We start from the raw sequence: 20751 nt of genomic DNA on the forward strand, positions 1-20751 counted from the left end.
TTATCATTCCTGCCTTTATTATTCAATATTAATATAATATGAGATGGTGATAGTCGATAGAGAACTGAATAAAATCCTCAAAATGACGTCGCCTTCTGTCTGGATTTATGAAAATGGAGGCCCAGGAATTTGGAAAATACTTACCGGATGAGAAACAGATGGTTTGTCGGATTTGTCGATATAAATGTGCCTTTAGTCCCCTGTCTAGAATTACACGCCACTCATTATCCTCATATCTCATAACAAGAGTATGGATATTCATCTATAAAATCAATTTAACGATGAATACATCAAGTCAGACTTTAACTTTGATCTCACAACGATGCTTATTGCATGTAATATAACCTTATCCATTGCTAATCATCTACGTTCAAAAATTTATGGAGAAATACAAGGGTAAACATATCCCTTCCCGAGGAACCATCATTAAATTAATGGAGGATGTTTTACTGATGTCATTATAGAAATACATATAAAAATGTTTTAAGTCATCCACACCAAATGATGATCAAGTTATCAGTAAAAAGTATTTACGAATATCGAAATGGAACTTTGAATTTTGTACTATCTCTCAGTAAGTATTCAATTTTTTTTTTTAATCTAACCATAAAATATGATTCTATTTTAGCTAAACATATCAAGAATTATGAAACACAACTCAGTAAAGGGCAAAACAACTGCTTAAATGGTCACAACAACGGGGGTAGTAGCTTTGGATGGTTTGCAACTAGTTTGTCTGAGACTACTTACCTCGCTTTAAGACTTGGGTATGATAATTAGGTTTTCCAATATTACATAGTCAATAAATATTACTTTTTTATCACTAAAGGCTTAGCTATGGTTGATGGGCTCCAAGAAGTGGTGTTCAGAAAACTCATAAAAGGCAAAAACAACTGTTTAAATGGTCACAACAACGAGGGTAGTTACATTGGGTGTTGCATTATAATTAACAATTGTGTATATCCTTCATGATAACAGTATGTTGTTATATAAGCATACTTAAATAACGGGGGAAAATCTTTTTGATGCTCTTAATAGGAGTAATATCGCCGGACATTACTACATAATTAGCTTTTGCTCTAAATCTTTACGATTAATTTATTTCTAACATTTTTTTATTAATATATTTATTGTCTAATTTTATGATTTTGACATTTACTTTATTATTAATAATTAGTTAGATCTCATCGGTAGAGATATATCTATCCTGTGCACAATTGTATATAGCCACTTCCACATGAAGAAGAAGGGTGATTATCTTTTTGATTAAACTCCACGTCTCGCTTGTGTATTGCAACCTAAAGTTATGACATATTTAACTGAATTCCGATGTTAAAACAAGAAAAACATTTCTGGATCAATCTATTATTTCAATATTCTGTATTTATAATTTTTTATTATTAATAGTTATATGATTTTAATTGTTTAATTTTGTATATTTAACTTAAATGTTTAATGGTTTATTTTTTAGTATGTAGATTATATTTAATTAAAGCCTTCTTTTTTAAACTTTGAGCTTCAAATATATTTCAAATACTCTACTTTGTCGTTTCATTAGCTATTATTCTAAGAATAAGGTTCATAATGAATTACAATTTCATGGAGTGTGACGTTTTCAAATCTACTGTAACGGATAAAAAACGTCGAAGTCAATTATACGTAGTATATCTTCATTAAACATTTTGCTAATAAATACATTCGTTTATTAGCAAAATGTTTAATGAAGATATACTACTATGATTTTTGAGGGTAAAAATCATAATAAAGCAGGCAGATGATAATCACATCAGTATTTTAAACAATGATACCATATGTATTTTTTCCCCCTCCTCCTCGCACGCGTTTTTCTCTACAATATTATCAACTATACCTATGGCACGCGTGCCACTGCAGGCATGCGGATGCATATTCACTGCCACGCACAAATTAGAACATATTCCTGTATTTCGTATATGTATTTTACCATTATTGTTGATAGTGGCACACTCATTGATTAGAAATGTTAAAGTTGATACTCCATACCTCAAAGGTTGCCGCCTGCCCCTGCTCTATGTAAATTAATGTTAGTCTTTTTAAATAATTAGTTCTGAAATTAATTTTATTATTCTATAAAGTATCAAGAAAGGATATCGTCAAGTTTTATAGCAATCGCAATAAGTATTGGAAATGATTTACTTTTATAAATATTAATATCAAGTTTTTATATTATCAAATATATTGTTTTACTTTTATGCCCTGAAGGATTTTTTTTCCATTTTCTCAAAAAATAATATATTTTAAGATAGTTACAATTTATCGTGGACACCCTGTAGTACATATAGAAGATCAAAGCTTGTATAATGGTTTAAATCATTATAATCACTACGTCGTAGTAATTATCGGACGAGAATAACTAGCTTTTTAAGTGTAGAATACGTCGTAGTAATTATCGGACGAGAATAACTAGCTTTTTAAGTGTAGAATGTGGAATAAATGATTCTACTAAAATATACTTAAAACAAAGAATAAAAGAATTATCCAGCTTCTAATATGTTCATTTGGTGATAGATGAAGTTAAGTATTTTTGTAAACTTATGAAGGTTAGTATATATTTTTTTTCAATTATAGTTCATACAAGTCAAAGATTCGAGTTTGCAGCTGGAAAATGCTATGGGGAAGTTGATGGGAATGTATGTAAAACAGTTTTGACATTGATTATTTCTTCGTTAACATCTCGATACAAGTATGTAGTTGCCCTCATCGAAATTGATAAGTTATCAGCATCTTTAGATTTGCTCACAAATTGACTCATAAATCTCTTCATCTATCAAATATGGAGAAAAACATCAGTACAACATGCAGATAAAGTTATCCATCATTCTACAACCAATGCTTTAATTTTTTTTTTTTTTTTTTAAATGACTTTTTTATAGAGACAGTAAATTTTTTGTCCATAATTAGAAAGGTTTTAAATATATATAATGGCAAAGATAAGTTTTTTTGGGGGGAAAACGGAATGAGTCGAGATTCCCAATAGGTAATATTCGTCGAGGAAATCTAATGTATCTAAAAACATTTTCACACTGGATTAAAAAGTGAAAATAAGATTTCCCAAATAATTCATTTTCAAAAGAAACTTGTTTTATACTAAGTCCCTCTACTGCCTCTATTGCTGATGTTTGTGGATTTTTAATATCCAAATTAAAATTTGATTATGTTTAACAACAAAGTGATGGTGTTGAATTTCGATTTCGCGAATATAGTCCTTGACTATATTATTTTATTCCTGTGTGTCAAATTCTGGATTTGGAAAAAATCTTGAGATTAAAAAATTTACTTTGAAAATCTAATCTAGAAGAAGAAAAAAAATATATCCATCGAATTCAATACAATAAGAGATTGGAATGTATCCACATTCGTATGAAGTTACTTGGTTAGCTAAATTCATTTGCTTTGCACATATAAAGCCCTCATAACCAAGCTTTAGGCCTCCTCGTGAGGATGTTATGAACTCCATAATTAAGTTGTAACTGTGTATATATAACTTATATTTGTAAAAAAGTAAAGTAATTTATTTTAATGCAACTGGGCATATATGAGGTTGATGCCGGGAAACAAATCGTAGGGGATGGGAAGCCACATTTTTACATCAAAGTTATTGGTTTTGTCAGCAGGTCGTGGGAACATCCCACTAAATTTTCTTCTTTCATGTTTGCATTTTTGTATTCAATACCTCTTTTTTAGGCTCATAAATCCATTAAATAGAAATAAATTAATTCGCCATACAGATAATACAATTTTCTAACAGAACCAAATTTAGAAACCCATTATACTTATTGGTTATTAGTATTTGTAAAATAATTTAACAACATAGTACAATGAAAATAATAGGGTAAGAATTATTTCGGTAGTCAGCTATTATAATAATAATATGCAGTGAAAAAATATATCTCTAGATTCCTTGTAAAAGTGTAGACATGTTCCCAAAGTGTTTGCTGAATTTAATCACAGATTTTGTGAGTATCTCGTCGTTCAAGCATGGAAATAGTCCTGAGAATTTCGATCATCGAAGCTCGCCGTGTGGGGCACTCTATACAGGAGATAATTTCCTTCTTCAAATATTCAAAATCAACAGTTTATGACGGGATTAAGGGCTTTGATGAGGAGTGAAAGACTGAAAGAGCAGCACATTCAACAAGATCTGATAAAATCCAGACTAAAAGGTTCATAGCTGGCTTGAAGAGATCAATTATCACTCATCCAGGCACTCCAATTGCTAGGCAGGCCAAGGACTTCAACGTGAGCAAAGAACCCATGAAAAATATCATCAGAATTGACCTGCATTTCTTGTCTAGGGCCAGAACCTCAAAACATCTGCTAACAGAGCGGAATAAGACAGACAGAATGAGCAAAGGTAAGATTCTTGTTAACCAAATAAAGAGCAAATTTGGTTACGTGAGGTTTTTTTAGGACGAGAAAATCTTCACCAATCACGCCAAGCATAAACGTAAAAAAGATAGATGAATATTTCCAGAACCTGATGAGGTCCAACGAGTCATGAAAACAAAGAATCCAGCTTCGGTTATGGTCCTGGTGGTCATCAGTACGGAGGGACAAGTTATGCGCTCCACTTTTTCTAAAAGGGCAAAAAGGTGACCAAGGAGGTCTACAAGAACATAGGCATCCTATGGATGAATGAAGTCACTGATGCAAACCCATATACATTCCATCAAGTCTCGCCACCTACTCATAAGGCCAAGATTGTTCAAGAGTTCTTAGTACAAAATGTGCCAGATTTTGGACCTGCATTTTATTGGCAAGCCAACAGCTCGGACCTAAATCCTTGTGGCTTTTACCTGTAGAGCATGGTAGAGAGGATCACCTGCAGGAATCATTATGCCTCAGTTGATGTCTCGAAGGCCTCAATCATTAATACAATGAAGGATATGGATATGCGCAATGTAATAAAGCATGCAAGGCCTTCAGGCGCCCTGTACAGACCGTGGTCGATAATAAAGGTTTTCATTATGAATAATCATTTTACATTACTTTCCATCTATTACACAAGTCTCATAATTAACCCTTAAAGTTATTCCGGATTTATCGTGTCCGCCCTTTATACAGATTACATCTCAATAATTCATAAGCATACCAGTTTAGCCAATTGTAGTCTCTGTATTGAAATTTTTGGGATGAGTTAAGATACCCAAGAATGTTTGCTATTGTTAAAGAACCTGTATTTTATCTAAGATACTTATATTGGCTCCGACATCGCCCCTTTTTAATAAAATCTGTCATTTTTTAATTGGGATGATCTATTTTGGCTACTTGAAGTGCAATTTTCGGCGCCTCCGGAAGGTTCATAAGAATAATTTTTTTATAGAAATTGACAATAATAATTGGTCAAAGAATACAAAAGTAATCCATGCTTAGTTTTGAGGAAACTCCATTTTACTTGCTTTTGATTTGAGAGCCCCGATTTCTATATTTCTTGATTTTGTTAAATATGGTTTTTGTATTAACTCACAACATATTATATATATATATATAAGAATGAGACATGGTTTAGTTTTAATTTTGCAATTTATGATAAAAATTGTGAAAACAGAATATCCACACTGTCAAACAATTCAAACGAGAAAATAGTCATACAAACAATGTAACAATAATCGAAATATAGGAATTAAATGGCATATCCATATCTTGATGATCATTGAGAAATTCAAAATTATATCATGAGTAGGATAAAGGAGGACACGAATAAGTATTAAATAATTGTAACTTGATCATGAGAACATATATATATAATATTATTATTATTATTTTTTTTAGTCTAGAAATATTCCTTTTTGACGCGATATTAGGTTTGTTAAAAAGTATTTAAATATGTTGTTATTAAATTAAAGAGCATTAAATTGCTAGCTAGGGGGAGTACTTGGCATTGCTTAGAGTCAGTAGGGGTATGAACCCCTGGGGGAAACTTGACTCCCCTAAAAGTTTCTGAAGCCACAAAAAATTTGCCCTGCATTTTGTCAACTGTCGATGTGTCTGCTTCTTTTCTTACAACCAGTTTTCTGTACGTTGATTGGTTGAATTAGAATTACATTCATTCAAGCTGTGAATGATTTAACAACAATGATTGAATAATAATTCCATAGTCGGGAATAACAAGCTAATTACAAATTGATTTTGGGCCTTTTTGTCAGTTTATTTTTGGAGGAAAGGTTGCGTGATACAATAGAGGTAGCGACGTGGACAACATATAAGTATTAAGGGCATGAAAGGCGAATATTAACACTGAGCTTCTTTGCAGAGTTTTAAGTGTAAGTCTATATTAGGCTAGGAGTAAAATTGAAGATCGATACCGTAGATATGAGATGCTAAGTTAGGTACTAAGTTAAGAGGATGATTATAAGTCTTAAATTTTATGAGACTTTAAATTTGTGGAAGATTGGTAGACTGGCAATTTGAAAATTATTTGATTAATTATCGTTTGACATATGTTGAAATGAACGATATTTGATAGTTTAACATTTATAGTGATGAGGAGAAAAGGATAACTTCATCTGAGAAATAAAAAAAAGCTACATCTTTTGTGGAATTTTTTTTTCACGAAGACAAGGAATCATTTGAAACTAACTTTTTGACAACCTTTCTTCCAAAAAAAGAAAGGAAGAAAGAAAAACAAACTGAAAATAAGTTGGTAGTGCTATGTATCGGTTCCGGAAACAATATACAGGTTTGCGCAGCAAAATGAGGACAGTTGATTTCATTAATTTTCTCATTAGTATAAAACAAAAATGTCGTTAAGGTGAATTTGAACGTACTCACAAGGGCATCCGTAGGGTTTTGTTGTATTTGGATGTTAACTCAGAAATTTGATGATTTATATATATATAAACGAACATTTTTATTCATTACTTTCTATAAAGGACAGTTTTGTGGGGGATGGTTGAAGGAGAGGGTTAGAAATTTGAGTGGCTTCGTCCTTCCCGAGACAATTTCTTACACCATAATGGAGGAGAAAGTACCGGTTCCAAAACCAGTATAGTATAGTACCTTTTTAAATGTGTCAGTCCTCTGGCACTAGTTATGAAAAACGCATGTATTTTGGGCGTTTTATATAAAAGAAAAGAAAATGAAAAACAATATGGTAACCCTGAAAATTTGAAGAATGTTTTAGAAGAGAGCAGTATTACTGTCATGAAGTTTCATTAGATCAGTTACAATCAGCTGTGACAAGGAAGGAGGGAAGAAGGAAATAAACTAGCATATTGTCAATAATTACTCTGATGTCGATCTTCAATATTACTCTTGAGTCCAACAAAACACACATTTATTCATAAAATTAATTTCCTTGAAATTCAATTGTTAATTAAAAAGATTATATGTATTTGAAGTTTAAAATTCAAACTGTTCAAATTTTAATGGACCACTCGGTAGAGCGTTTTCACTGATGTCATAAATTGCATAAAAAAGGGTTTTAATTGTTGTACAATTTGGTCGTATAGTTCCTTAAAATGTACGACTAGATCAATATGTGAAAACGCTCTATACATCCTTGACAAGATATGATCTTTATTTTGTGTCTTGACTCAATGTTTAAGAATAGACGAAATGTCATCGTCATTAAATGTTTTTGCATGACGATTATGAGATCAAAACAAAATAAAACCATCTTTTAATGTCTCGTCTGACTAAAATGAATATTTTCTTTTCTTGAAGAAATAATGACATTCCTAACCTATATGTGAAGAAGACGGGAGGAAATATAATACTGGGCACCTCAACATAACCTCCTTTTTTATAATGTATGGCAATCAGGCTGTACAAGTAGTAAAGATGTGGGCGTTATTTCATTCTGGAACCGGGATTCTAAAGTTTTCTTGGAATTACAGTCAGTCTTTATCATACGTTGGAGTAGTGAGGAACGTGCGTTTACAGTCGAAAATAAATATTGCCAAAAATGATTTGACATAATATTCATTCAGAATTAAACTAATTGCAATTTTGGTCTAGAGTTTTTATTGATGTAGTGCATAAAAATATGTTAATTGCTTCAATTTCTAATATACATAACACGATTTTTTCTATTCATTTTCATAATTTGAGATTTGCAAAATTCTTTAAACGCCAATAACCCCACTTATAATGGTAAAATAGATGTCATTGGATTTCCTATCATGCAAGAAATTTAAATTCGTCAAATCGGGTAATTAGGACCGTATTTTTTTACGGAAAAATAAACCTTCCGAAATGCCTTTATGGAATCGGTTATTTATCAATTTATTATCAACTAATTATTAACAACTATAATATAAAAAATGTTAATTAAAATACTTATCTTTTTGTATAAAAATAAATATCTCTTTAAAAACTCTTAATAAAAACTAACTCAAAGAGAAACAAAAAAATTGAGGAATCACACAGGGTCAGTGTATGGCCAATCGGGGATGTAACCTATCTGATATGAATTTCAAAATTTTGTAAAACTTTAACTATGTACTATCATTATTAAACAATAACAATGTATATTAAACATGTTTTGTTGCCTTTTGGAAAAAGTCAGTTATGTTGCTGTACGAAATGCGAAAAAACATGACATAATGAACAAAAAATTCACAGGGCCCAAGAATATATAGAAGCAGGGGTGTCCGCAGGGGGTGGCCTGGAGGGTTTGTAGACTCCCTCCAATTAAGGAATTTTTTGTTTCTACTAGAAAATGTATTATTTGATTATTTTTTTCAATAAATGTATTATTTTAAATTTAATTATTGATTTTTTTTCCAAAAAATTTAATATTTCAAATTTAATTTAATTTTTCCATTTTTTTTCAAAAAATATATTTTTTCAATTTTTTTTCCAAAAATATATTTTTTCAAATAGACAAACTGAAAACTGTCGATTAATCACATTGTAAGAAGGATAATGTCAAGTCGATTAAACTCTCAATAAATTTATTTTTTAACGAATAAAAAGAAATAAGAATCAACTTTATTTTGTCCTTCCATTAAATGGTTATTACATCATAACTGAACAAATTTATTTAAAATGATACAAAATGATAATTATTTAATTACTGAATCTCAAATGACTGCGTATAATGTCTATTTTTTGTACAATATGTATGTATGTACGCAAATTAATTGATATAAGTTCTATCTACTCTCTCAGCCAAAGTTGCCGTTCACTGGCAAGAAAATATGTCTTGGATTCCTTCTTCTATTGAATGCCCTCGAGAAGATTCCTTCAGCAGCAAAAAAGTTATTCCGCCGTGTTGGATAGCGGGATCGAAAGAGTCGGAATCTTTTTCTAGGGTTCTTTTTTACTTTTGATTTATTTTTAGAATGACGGGGATATTGGTACTGCTGATGTTGGGGAGCTCTGTACCTTGGAACTGTCTGTCCAATAACTGCCAAATTAGGTGCTTCCACGATAGTAATGGGACTCTTTGTTTTCATAAAGAGAATAGCATTAAAATCGGAGAGGGAAGTGGATCGAGGTTTTCCTAGTTCCGTGATGGCTTTATTGCCCTTTTCATAGCGAGTGGGTTCGTCTTGAATAGGCCAACTTGGATAAAAGGGTCGAGGGCTGATTGGGATAATGGCATTGGAACTGTAGGATTGAGTGGTATTTAAAGTAACTCTGCTGTTCTTGTATTTATTCACCCCACTACGAGGAGAAGGATTCTTGATGACACTTTTTGAATTCAAGTGAATATCCCCGAAATCCTCTTTCATTTTCTCAATTTTAATATGAAAATCACTTGGAGGAAAAGGAAAGAAATCTGAAAACACAAGGGGATCCTTGATCGCATTTATTTGCTCGTTAATTTCCTCCGGAAGACCCTTGGACTGAGGGCCACCTTCCCCTATGTGTGACTCAAGATTTTTTGGAGACGGGAGAACCTTGATGGACTCAACGCCCAAGTAGACTTCATCTACATTTTTAAAGTTATCATGATTGTCGTCTTGAAGTTGCCAATCACCCTTGCGAGGAAGGGACTTCCCTTCTCCATCCATTGGGGATAATAACAGAGGGATTTCTCGAGCATCTTCATCGATAATTGTGTGTACTACACTGAGTGATCCAAGAATTAATAGAAGTATTCGTTGAAGCATAATTTCCTTGATCATTGACTCATTTTTGTAGAGATTCCCTGTAAATATACTAAGTATTATATGTTTATCGTAATATACATCTGCAATAAATCAACACAAAAACATTTTTGAACAAAAATAAAAAAAGGAAATATGTGCAATTTATTTTTTATGTCATAGTATATACATACAACTCAATATTTCAGTCAATTATATGGTTTGAATGGAAGTATCCGGAATGAATTGAGATACCCAAAAATGTTAACTATAGTTTAAAGCCTAAATTTCATTTTTTACGACTATTTGCATGGGTTTCCGTAAGATTATATATATAATTTTTTTTAAGGGGGCCTTCGTTTTTATTTATTTATAAAGAAATGCAAAAATTAAATCAAATTTAAAAAAACTTTTTCCTGAATCAAACCATATATTCAGACAAATTATATATATTTCAAAATGTTATCATTTGGGAAAGCGTGAAAGGGAGAGGATTCAAGGGATCAAAGTTCAAAGCATACTAAAGAATCTTATTCTTTTTAAAAAATCAATCATCATTAATGTAGTTGTAATTTTTATTTAGAATACTGATTATGAGAAAAGAAGGAAAAAATCGACAGCTGTTTACAAAATTCAATGGATAATGTGAGATTAACGAGGTAAGTTTATGTATAAAAGAGTGGTCCTTGCTCCAGGACTTCATTCTTGTATATATATTATGTATTTCGTAGGGCTCAACATCATTAATTATTTTTAGAAGACGGTTCACATATGTTACATATGACGAATTACCTAATTATACTTACACTTATAATATACATAGAAAAATATTCTTGTGAAATAATAGCTTATAGGGACATTTCCAAATTTTCCTTCATCGAACTTAAAAAACAAAAATAAAAACAGTGGAAATCATATTATGCAATTTTCAAGTTCAAAAATGACTTTGATAAATTCATATATGACTTTGTATTTTTCCTCCTTTGTTATTGATTGATTTTTAAAGTAAATAAGCACATAGTGAGTTGTCAAATTATATAAATTAAATTAACGAAACAAATGACAAATATTTTGATATCATAAAAGAAATATTAACTTTTATAATACTATAAGACTGAAGAAAAAGTTTGATTAAAAATGACTCTTTTTTTTTTTTTTTTTTTTGTATTATAATGTTAGAGTTTCTTAGAATTACGTGTACCTACATCCAGTGTCTCACCCTTATCAAGATTACTCCTCCTAATATTTAAGATTATAATCATCCGACTAAAGAAGAGAAACTTTGAACAAAGTTTAATTTACTTCAAATGAGCTGTTAATAGTCGAATATATATTTGAAAAAAGATTCTTCCTAAAGGAAATGAAACTATTTCGGTAATGTCATCATAAATAATTCTTAGCTCATTTCTTTTGTATACATAATATAACAGGCAAAACATAATATGATAGTTTAGTAAAACTATAATGGCGTATTCTTTAATAAATGCATTGAATTATCTTCCTCCATGCTAATGGAGTAGTTTCAGTCTGGCTTTTCTAAAGCTAAAAATAACTAGCAAAACATTCGACCTGTTAACATGAGATTTTCTAAGCTCTTAGATGTTACTTCTGAACTACCAATGTTAGCAGAACGTTACCTTTATTTTATCACGTAACCTTTTTTTTTAAAGAGAGAAAATCCCCTAAATCAGTTGGTAGATAGCCAATTCTGGGGCAATTCTTCCCAACTATGGAATGATCATTCAATAATTCTTGAAAATTGTGCAAACCACCTCAACATGAGCTAATTCCAATTCAACCAATCAACGTTAAAAACACTGGCGAGGGAAAGAAGCAGAAATGTCGACAGCTGACAACGAAATATACTGTAAATTTCTATGTTGTTTGTGAGTTAGTTGTTAGTTATTATTTTACCTCATGATGTATACATAGAATTGTATAAAATATGATCTAGAAAGCGTACAATACTTTTGGAAGTTGTTATCCGAATTTTATTTTCTAAAGCTATTATCATTATTATTTAATTGTTGAGAAGGGAACATCTGTGTATAAAGTATTAGCCTGTGTGTGTGTACATGAATGAAAGTTACAATGAGAGTTTGCTCAAGGATTATAATTGTAAGTCCTTGTTGGACTCGAAGTAGAATTGGGGATCAACATGGAAGTAATTCCAGGCTATATGTCTCTACTTTATACGGAGTGCGATATCTGTTTATTCCATTTATCTCACAAATGCTTGGAGCTGATCTATTAAACATCATGGTAGCTAAGCTGTTTTTGGTTTCTTTTATTTTGGAGAATGTATTTTCTAAAAACATATTGACTATGTGCATCATCTTTCGCGCAAAGGATCAATCTTGTTTTGGTACTACTTAAATCAATCCACATGTATTTGGTTAGGTACATGACCAAGCATTTTATTCCAAATGGTGGTTAAAAAAATAGATCTATTTTCATGTTTGGATGATGTTTTTTCCACCATTATTTGTTAAAATGTTTTGTCATAAATGATGATAAATCTACCATTAAATTCAATTTCATATGAGACTATGGCTCAACCAAATATACTTTATGTATATGGAATCGAAAACATCTCTTCTGATATATACTACATTAAAATATTACAAGACACCCAGAAGAAAGAAGTTATTTATGCTAATAGAAGGACTATAATCTATCTTAATAGTTAATTGCATAAATTGTATAAATCAATTCATCATATTTTTCTCTGTTCCTTTGTATTAGGCTCACATAATGGGGAAAATCATTGTAAACTGTATGGGAAAATATGACTATATATGCATATACATTTAGGATCATCTTAGTCATTGTAACAAAATGATATATTCTCCAAAAGACAAAAAGGCGTTGTTGTTCATAGATATTATTATTTGTTCTGGAAGCAAGAGGCTTCATAAAAAAAATGTGTAACGGTGAGTTTCCACATCTATCAAACTTGTAAACATCTTTACGCGTTTAGAAATGTACACCTTGTTTCTAAGAGTTTTACATGTAATGAATTATGCTTAAAATATATCCTACCAATGTGCCAAAAAAAGAAATCGAATATGGAAGTGGTATTCCCAACAATTTGAAGAATATTTGGGAGGAGAACTCTGTATTTTAGTAGTGTGTGTACCTCTCTTTTAACTAGAAATAAGAGACTAGAATAAATAGAAAATGGCGACCAGTCTGAGATATCAATTAATATTTTACTCATAGGTAAATTATACATAACAAACAGCTTAGCTGTCATGATTTTTTATTTGTGTTATGTATTCGTCACGAATACATAACACAAATAAAAAGTCAAAACCTTTTCATCTGATTGTTCTTGTTATTATTATTATTTAATCAATACTTTGTCTATGTGTAAGTACTGTGTGTGTGTTTTACAGTATAAATAACTTTGACATTGTTGTATATATCTCAGACTAGTAATAATTATTTATTATTAAGAACATATACGTGTTCTTATTAAATTACATCGTTGCCTTATTCATCCACGTCTCTTCTCTCATCATTTCTCTTTGTCGTCCTGGATTCCTTTATTTAATAGTTTGGGCCTCTTCAACCTCGTCAAGACCCAAGAATTAGATTATTAGATGAGAGAAAGGAAATAAAAACAACCCCAATCCGTATCTATCTATGATTTATCCCAAGATCTTTAGACATTGACGTTACTTTGGGATGCTTTATATTGAAATGCTGAAATTTTGGGTCAATAATTAATTAATTTCAAATAATTATATTAATTATTTATTTAAATTTCGTTTATCTAAAATGTTTAGAGTTTACAACTCGTTTAGTGGTTTTCAATTCCTTCAGAACTCGTTCTTGTTTCGTCTAATTTTACCTGTAGCTAAATAATATGTTAGAAAGAACGGTGGAACATGTTCGAACTGTCGCCTCCTATAGCCTTAATAATGAAACTTGAATTGGATAAAGTCATCAATGACATAAAGATAGGCTTCAAATCAATGAAAAAAATTTTAAAAAAAAATGATTATATACATTTAGCAGGAGATATTGTTCAAGGTGAAAAAGAATATGAAATATAACTGATTCAAGGGGAATGTCAAATTGTATTGATATTCTGTAAACTTTTATTATTTTCTTCATATTTCAGTGTTGGTTCTTGGGATTTTGAGGAATCTAGGGATATTTTAATATTCTGAGTTGTATCCCTGCTTACACACATAACTCCTGAGCAAACTCTCATTATTATTATCCCTTTTTTATTACAATATACATAGATGTTCCCTCCTCAAGAATTAAAAAATAATGATAACAGCTTTGGAAAATAAATAAAAAATCCTCAGATTCTAACAAAGAAAAAGCATAGCCTTCATGACGTATCATTAGATAACTTACAAGCAGCCGTAAGAGGCACAGCGTTACCTCACTGACACAAAAATAAACGGGGTATTTGGTCGTTAGCTGTCGATTTTTCTGCTCCTTTTCTCCAAATCAGTCTTTTGAACATTGATTGGTTGAATTATAATAAACTCTTTGTTAGCTGTGAAAAATTCCCAATAATTATTGAATAATACTTCCACAGTTGGGATCACTGGTTTATTACCGACTGATTTTGGGCCTTTTTTCTTTTCGTATGAAAGGTTGTGTGATACAATAAAGGTAACAATGTGATATTTCTTTAAGTTTAAGTATTTCTTCTTGTTCATGCTCTATTTCATATTTTAAGCAACAACAGAAACACAGACGCAGTTTCTTGGTTCGAGTCAAATCTAACATGACAGTTTATCTATAACTAACAAAGAAGAAGAAAAATATTTGACTAAAAGCATTATGGGCATGGATCTTGTATTTCAAATTACTTTTTTTTTGGAAAAATAAGTGTATATGTGAATAGATAATGTTAATTCTATGTCATAGAATTAGATGATTTATGCATTAATCAAAGTATGTATCAGTACGTTTATTATATCATGGGAGATGGAATATATTCATAATTGAGGAAAGGAGGTGGTATTGTAAAATGACAGCATTGACAGCATAATTATGTAACTTTTCATTCATTTAAAAAAAGCAAAGTTTTTCTGTCTGCTTTTGTGTGTGTCGTATGACGAATCTCTCAACCAGATAAAGACCTTTTTCATCTAAAATAGTCAATGTAGATTTGCAGTCGTTTAATATCTCGGGTAAATCATGTAAACAGGGTGCACTGTATTGTATAACAGAGCGCGGGCCTTGGGCAAGTACCTTCAATACCCTTCCTAAAGCTGGCCTTGGATAGTTGTCAAAGGAGTAAGTATCTTGTTATCAAGAGTAAGAACATGAGGTTGAGGGAACATTCAAGAAGATGATCGCATTTTTCATCTTATGTAGTCAATGTAGATCTTGTAGTCGTTTAACATCTAGCATCTTCTTTTAATTTTCAAGCCATTTGATGATGTTTCATCAAGATTTAATGCCAATTTGTTTTTAAAATATCAAATTTGAGTACAAAGAATGATGTCTCCTTCAGTTATGTTGCAATTTGGTAAATGAAGATCGTTTTTCTGCACCAACTCCATAAATAGTTTATATTACACTTCATAAATCATGAGCATGTTTATTTCAGATTCAGCATTGTATTTGCCTACAAAAATATGTATTTCATTAAATTACAGCTATGCAAATTGAAGGTTACTTAAAACTACAATTGTATGTACATTGTAAACTGTCCCTTTTTATCCCCATGTACAAAGACCTTTTTTACTGGGGACAATCAAAAAACTAACTTTGCCAAGGCTTGAGGCCTCTTGCACTTTTTTTCACCTGGTACAGGTAATTTTAGTTTGTTAAATATATTTTTTTCTGCCTAAATTGGTCATTTATAGGGTTCTTGTATAAAGATAAGATGGATATACATTTTCTGGGATCTGGGTCAATTCTAATCGGAACGAGACTAAACTGAACAAATGCAGTCTTCAGTCTTAAATATGGACTGACACAACACTAATCACTATTTTTTTTTGTTTTGTTTTGACTATAAAAATTTATATGTCATCTATTTTGAGAAAAAAATAATTTGTTATCTAAAAAAAGAGATTAGTTCAAATTTAGTCTTGTCCCAAAAGCTTAAATTTCTTCTAAAAAAAAGTTTTTATTTATAAAATATTCTGTCAGAATGGTCAACAAAGCTTAATAGTCTGGAGCCTGCACCGCAAGATTTGACTCGATAAGGTACAGAAGGTTTGACTCCCTGATATTATTTATGTCACCTAGAACATTGAGTTGGTTTTTTTGTCAGCCTGACCGCCCCTGCATGGTCTGGCCTCCAAACCGTCCGGAACGGGGGACCCTAAGGTACATGGAAAAAACTTGCAACAAAAGTTTCTTTTATGGTTGCCAACTCTCGCTCGATGTCATTACCGATGTCAGATGCATTTTCTTTAGTTGATAGAAATGAATTAAAATGCAGACTTTTCATAGTCAATGTAAATTACTCTTGTACTCTCTTGGAGCGTTTATAGTTATTTCCCTTGATGAAACTGTTGATAGACCGTTTAGCCAACAAACTCTTACACTCTTTTTCACAGACTTTGAATTAACCGTTTATTTGAAGCCATAAAATACATAGAAAAAACTTGCATCAATGTATATGAAGTAGTATTTCAGGGCATTGTATAAAATAGAACCGTTAACCAATTTCTGTATAGAAAAATTAAGTCAGACCCCCTAAAAAAGAAATGTTGATAATGCTTTATCAGGACATTATAACAATCCCATTTCACCATATCTTCAATTACACGTTGTAATATAAACTTTATATGGATATATAAAAATTACAAAGACATTTGCCATGGATAGTGTAGATTTAAAAGCTGAGTATGGTTTTCTGTACAACTTGGTCATCATATTTAAGTGATATGTATAATATTCATAACAAATTAAATTTTTACTAACTCCTGGATTTGTAGAATTTTTTTATAGAAAACTACGGAAACCTATAGATCTGCAATTCCCTCTTATACTTATGGATGTTCTTCCATTAATTTCAAACGTAGGCGCTCATATGTTCCAACTGGGGTGGATATTCCACCATACCAAAAAAACCAAAATTATCAATTTATAATTTGATACTGTTAGACGACCCACGACGACAGAAGTATGGAATGGTGAAAGATGATAAGGCATGGAAGAAAGATATTCTATGGAGGAACGATGTAAGTCATAACGACGACACTCTAATGTGAGTAGGGTAGAATGCCACAAGATAACAGTCTCCATAAGATTTGGTTTCTACCCTAAATTAACCAATCACCAACTAGTAATGCCGCGGTTGTGGAGACAATTAAAAGCTCTTTGAAAATTGTCGCGGAATGTGGAATACTGTCGAAAGCAGTGACGTATGATCTTGCTATTGTAAAGCAGATTCAGTTTGAAGAACAAACAACATTTGACATAGTGTTTGTTGCACTAGGCTCGTTCCATATTGAGTTAGTACTATTCAGTGCTTTTGGAAAGGTGATAAAAACAGTCAGGCAGACCTCACATCCTTAAAGAGTGTTAATTGTTGGACAAACGGTCTGTCAACGGTTTCATCAAAAGAAAGAACTATAAACACTCCAAGAGAGTACAAGAGTCATTTGCATTGGCTATGAAAAGTCTGCATTTTAAGTCATTTCTATCAACCAATGAAAATGTATTTGACATCTGTAAAGACATCAAGCGAGAGTTGGGAACCATAAAAGAAACTATTGGTACAATTTTTTCCCTTGTACCTTATGGTTAAAAAAACAGTTCAGGGGGGCCTGGAGGCCAGACCCCGCAGGGGCGGTCAGGATGACAAAAAAAAATGCAACGTTCTAGGTGACATAAGTAATGTCAGGGAGTCAAACCTTCTTTACCTTATGTGGTGAAATCTTCCGTGGCAGACTCTCGGACTATAACGGTCCTGCCCTCATCCTCCTTCTTAAAAAAATCATTTAGACGGTCTTTGAAGACGTCAGTATAATATGGGTGCCTCTGAGTATATATTTAAATAGTTCAATTTTGTCAATCGTATTTTTCATTAAAATGAACACTTTTAAATCTCCAAAACCTTTCGTTCTTTACAAAAATGCAATCATTTAAATTTTATACCCTAATATATAGGTATATGTTTTGTGAAGGTTCCAATTTTGGTACATTTTGTTACTTGTATAATCATATTCTACAAATTACAATTTATACATCTCATGATCCCTCATTTAATTACATTAGTCATTTCAATTACCTGCTATTCAATGAGGCTATAATTTTATTTTGAATTTTTCAAATTAATTGGTTGTTATGTAATGGAGTTAGTATGAACCTTCAAAAGATAGCTGTCAAGATTTCATGACAATTAGTTATTTAGTTTGTCTGTTATTCTGCTGAGTGTGACGCTACTTTTTTATTTACTAAGCAATAGATCAAAAATAATTCCGTGCGTTAATTTTCACTCCTTCTCTAAAATACTGTTCAAGCTAAGCAATCCCTTAAAAAGTGATACTTCCCTCCATATAGAGAAGAAAAAATATGGAATAATAAATTTTTTTTAAACCTACAATGAGGGGGAAAAAACTTGTGTTTTTTTGTTACGACGGAGACTTTATAGCCCATATGTTAGAAGGTGAAATAAAAAGTTGTGACCGTTTTTTCGCTTTATTTTGACAATAAAATGAGCTTATTTTGTATTATCCGCTTTAGTTGGTTCCAAACGGCTGCCTGGCTAATCTTCATATCCTGGACAATGAAAAAAATACTCACATACCGGTTCAACTCGACGATTTTCATTATTTTATCGACATTTTCGACGTCCATATTACCAGAACAGAATCGTTGGAACTATCGAATGCATTGCTGTTGTCATTTATGCCCTGTAACAAACAACTGACTTCACCAAACACAAAATCATGAATGAACTTTTTTTAAAGTATACACTTAACCTTTAAACATAGTTTTAGCATTTTTTGTATGCAATACATTAATTGTGAGATATAGATCGCTAAAGACATCTACTGAAAAACGCTCAGAACTTCTTACTTAACTTAATATTTACGACTAATTTAACACTGGGTAGTTGACCCTTATAAAGTGACATATACCACCATTAATAATATATTTACCATATAAATTCTAAAGAATGTTCAACTTTTGCATGATCTTCATTACAAGTATTTATAAATATTCATCATATTTGCTCAAGTTACAACTAATCCACAAAATATATATATTAATTTCACTCTTTTGACGTGAAGAGTGTCAAATTGTATACTACACAACTTGTTTTTCAATTGAACACAGACAACTTTCAATAGAATGAATAGTTTACTTCCTGGTGTTACTTATAATCGGGAGTAAGGGAAAAGTTGATTGGCCTAGAAGGCGTCCAAGAATATAAAGAATAAAATATGAGTGTTTGTAACAGATTCCAACGTTCTATGAATCCACATTATTATTTCAACTTTCGGATTAATTTGTATCCTTTAAACAAATGAAGTTCTCTAAAATTGTAGTTAGTGTTGTGTCGAATCAAACAATTATCCACACGGATTCATTTCAACTGGGGAGTCATTTTTTTCTTCTTTTTCATTTTGGTCAAATAAAATTGCACTGATCAGGTATAAGTAGGCATGTTTTTACTACAATTAGTCCATCTGACCTAGGAAATAGAAGTCAATATATATATTAATTTATTAATTATCAAGCAATATAGCCAGCTTTTGCCTTAATAGGAGTTCCAGCCTGGTGCAGAACTTTGCATATCAATTCTTAACAAAACTCGTCTCTAGGTTGGCTTATGCAGTGATGATGGCAGTTGGTCCTTTGTTGTTTATCAGAATGAATCCCAAGCTTCCATTTTTGTTGCCCACAAATACAAACGTACGGGGGGGATGTCGGGGGTGTGGAGAGGCAAAGAGTATTTCCTTTCCGGGTTTGTTTAGGAGGAGTATGCACCACCGAGTTACACGCTTTACAAAAAGTTATCTTGTAGGTATTCAGGTTTAAGTCGTGCTTCATTAAGCGGCGCATAGTGGTCTGGCTGCTGTCAAAATCACAAGCCAGGACATTGACAGTCACCGTGCCTCTTCTTCCTTCTATAGTGTATTTAACTGCCTCAACCAATACTTTGGTCCTTGATAAGGACCTTGTGGAAGCTTATGGTGTGCCTTGCGCGGTCATCCGGTACACTGTTAAGCGCTTACAGCCAAGCACTTTAGATATCTCTGAATCTCTAAATCCATCTCTCGAGTCCTTGTTTTACTGCCCAATACTGTACTGGGTGTGCAAGCAATCTGTACCACGAAAAGGATCGTTTTCAACATAAAATTTTCTCTAATACCAGTTTTCAAATTAATAAAATTAAATCAGATTCTGAAAGCGTGATACGAGGCCGAAAGTACGAGCATGCCTTTTTCAATTGGTATCTTGGCAAATTCTGGAACTCTTTCATGATCAAAATGATAAGTTTATCGTTTGAGTTTCAGGGGGTTTGGTTGGCTTTTGTTTGATTGCGCTCAAAATAAACAAATAATTTATCAGATTCAGATCCAGTGAGTTTGGAGGTCAAAAGTCTGGTGAGATGAAATCGTCAAAATTGTCTTAAAGCCATTTTAGTCTTTTTTTCGAGATAAAGATCACCTTTACAGGCCTTAAATTTCCTCCTAACATTTTGAACTAACGTCTCACTGAGTCTCAGAGT

At 31.8% G+C, this 20751-nt stretch overlaps 1 protein-coding gene across 2 annotated transcripts in view; it reads right to left on the reverse strand.

The window, feature by feature from the left end:
- Window positions 1–8951: 8951 nt before the first annotated feature.
- Window positions 8952–20751, reverse strand: part of LOC139905794 (uncharacterized) — a 40653-nt gene continuing 28853 nt past the window's right edge. Inside the window, exon 2 of one of the 2 annotated variants that reach the window (XM_071889520.1) lies at window positions 8952–10138. In XM_071889520.1, the coding sequence (XP_071745621.1) occupies window positions 9150–10115 (966 nt within the window). In that variant the 5' untranslated portion in view covers window positions 10116–10138 and the 3' untranslated portion in view covers window positions 8952–9149. Of the gene's footprint in view, window positions 10150–20751 lie in introns of both variants that reach the window. The other variant, XM_071889521.1, reaches the window with a different exon arrangement.

Source organism: Lepeophtheirus salmonis, chromosome 6 (genome assembly GCF_016086655.4).
Source record: "Lepeophtheirus salmonis chromosome 6, UVic_Lsal_1.4, whole genome shotgun sequence".
Taxonomy (NCBI): Eukaryota; Metazoa; Arthropoda; class Copepoda; order Siphonostomatoida; family Caligidae; genus Lepeophtheirus; species Lepeophtheirus salmonis.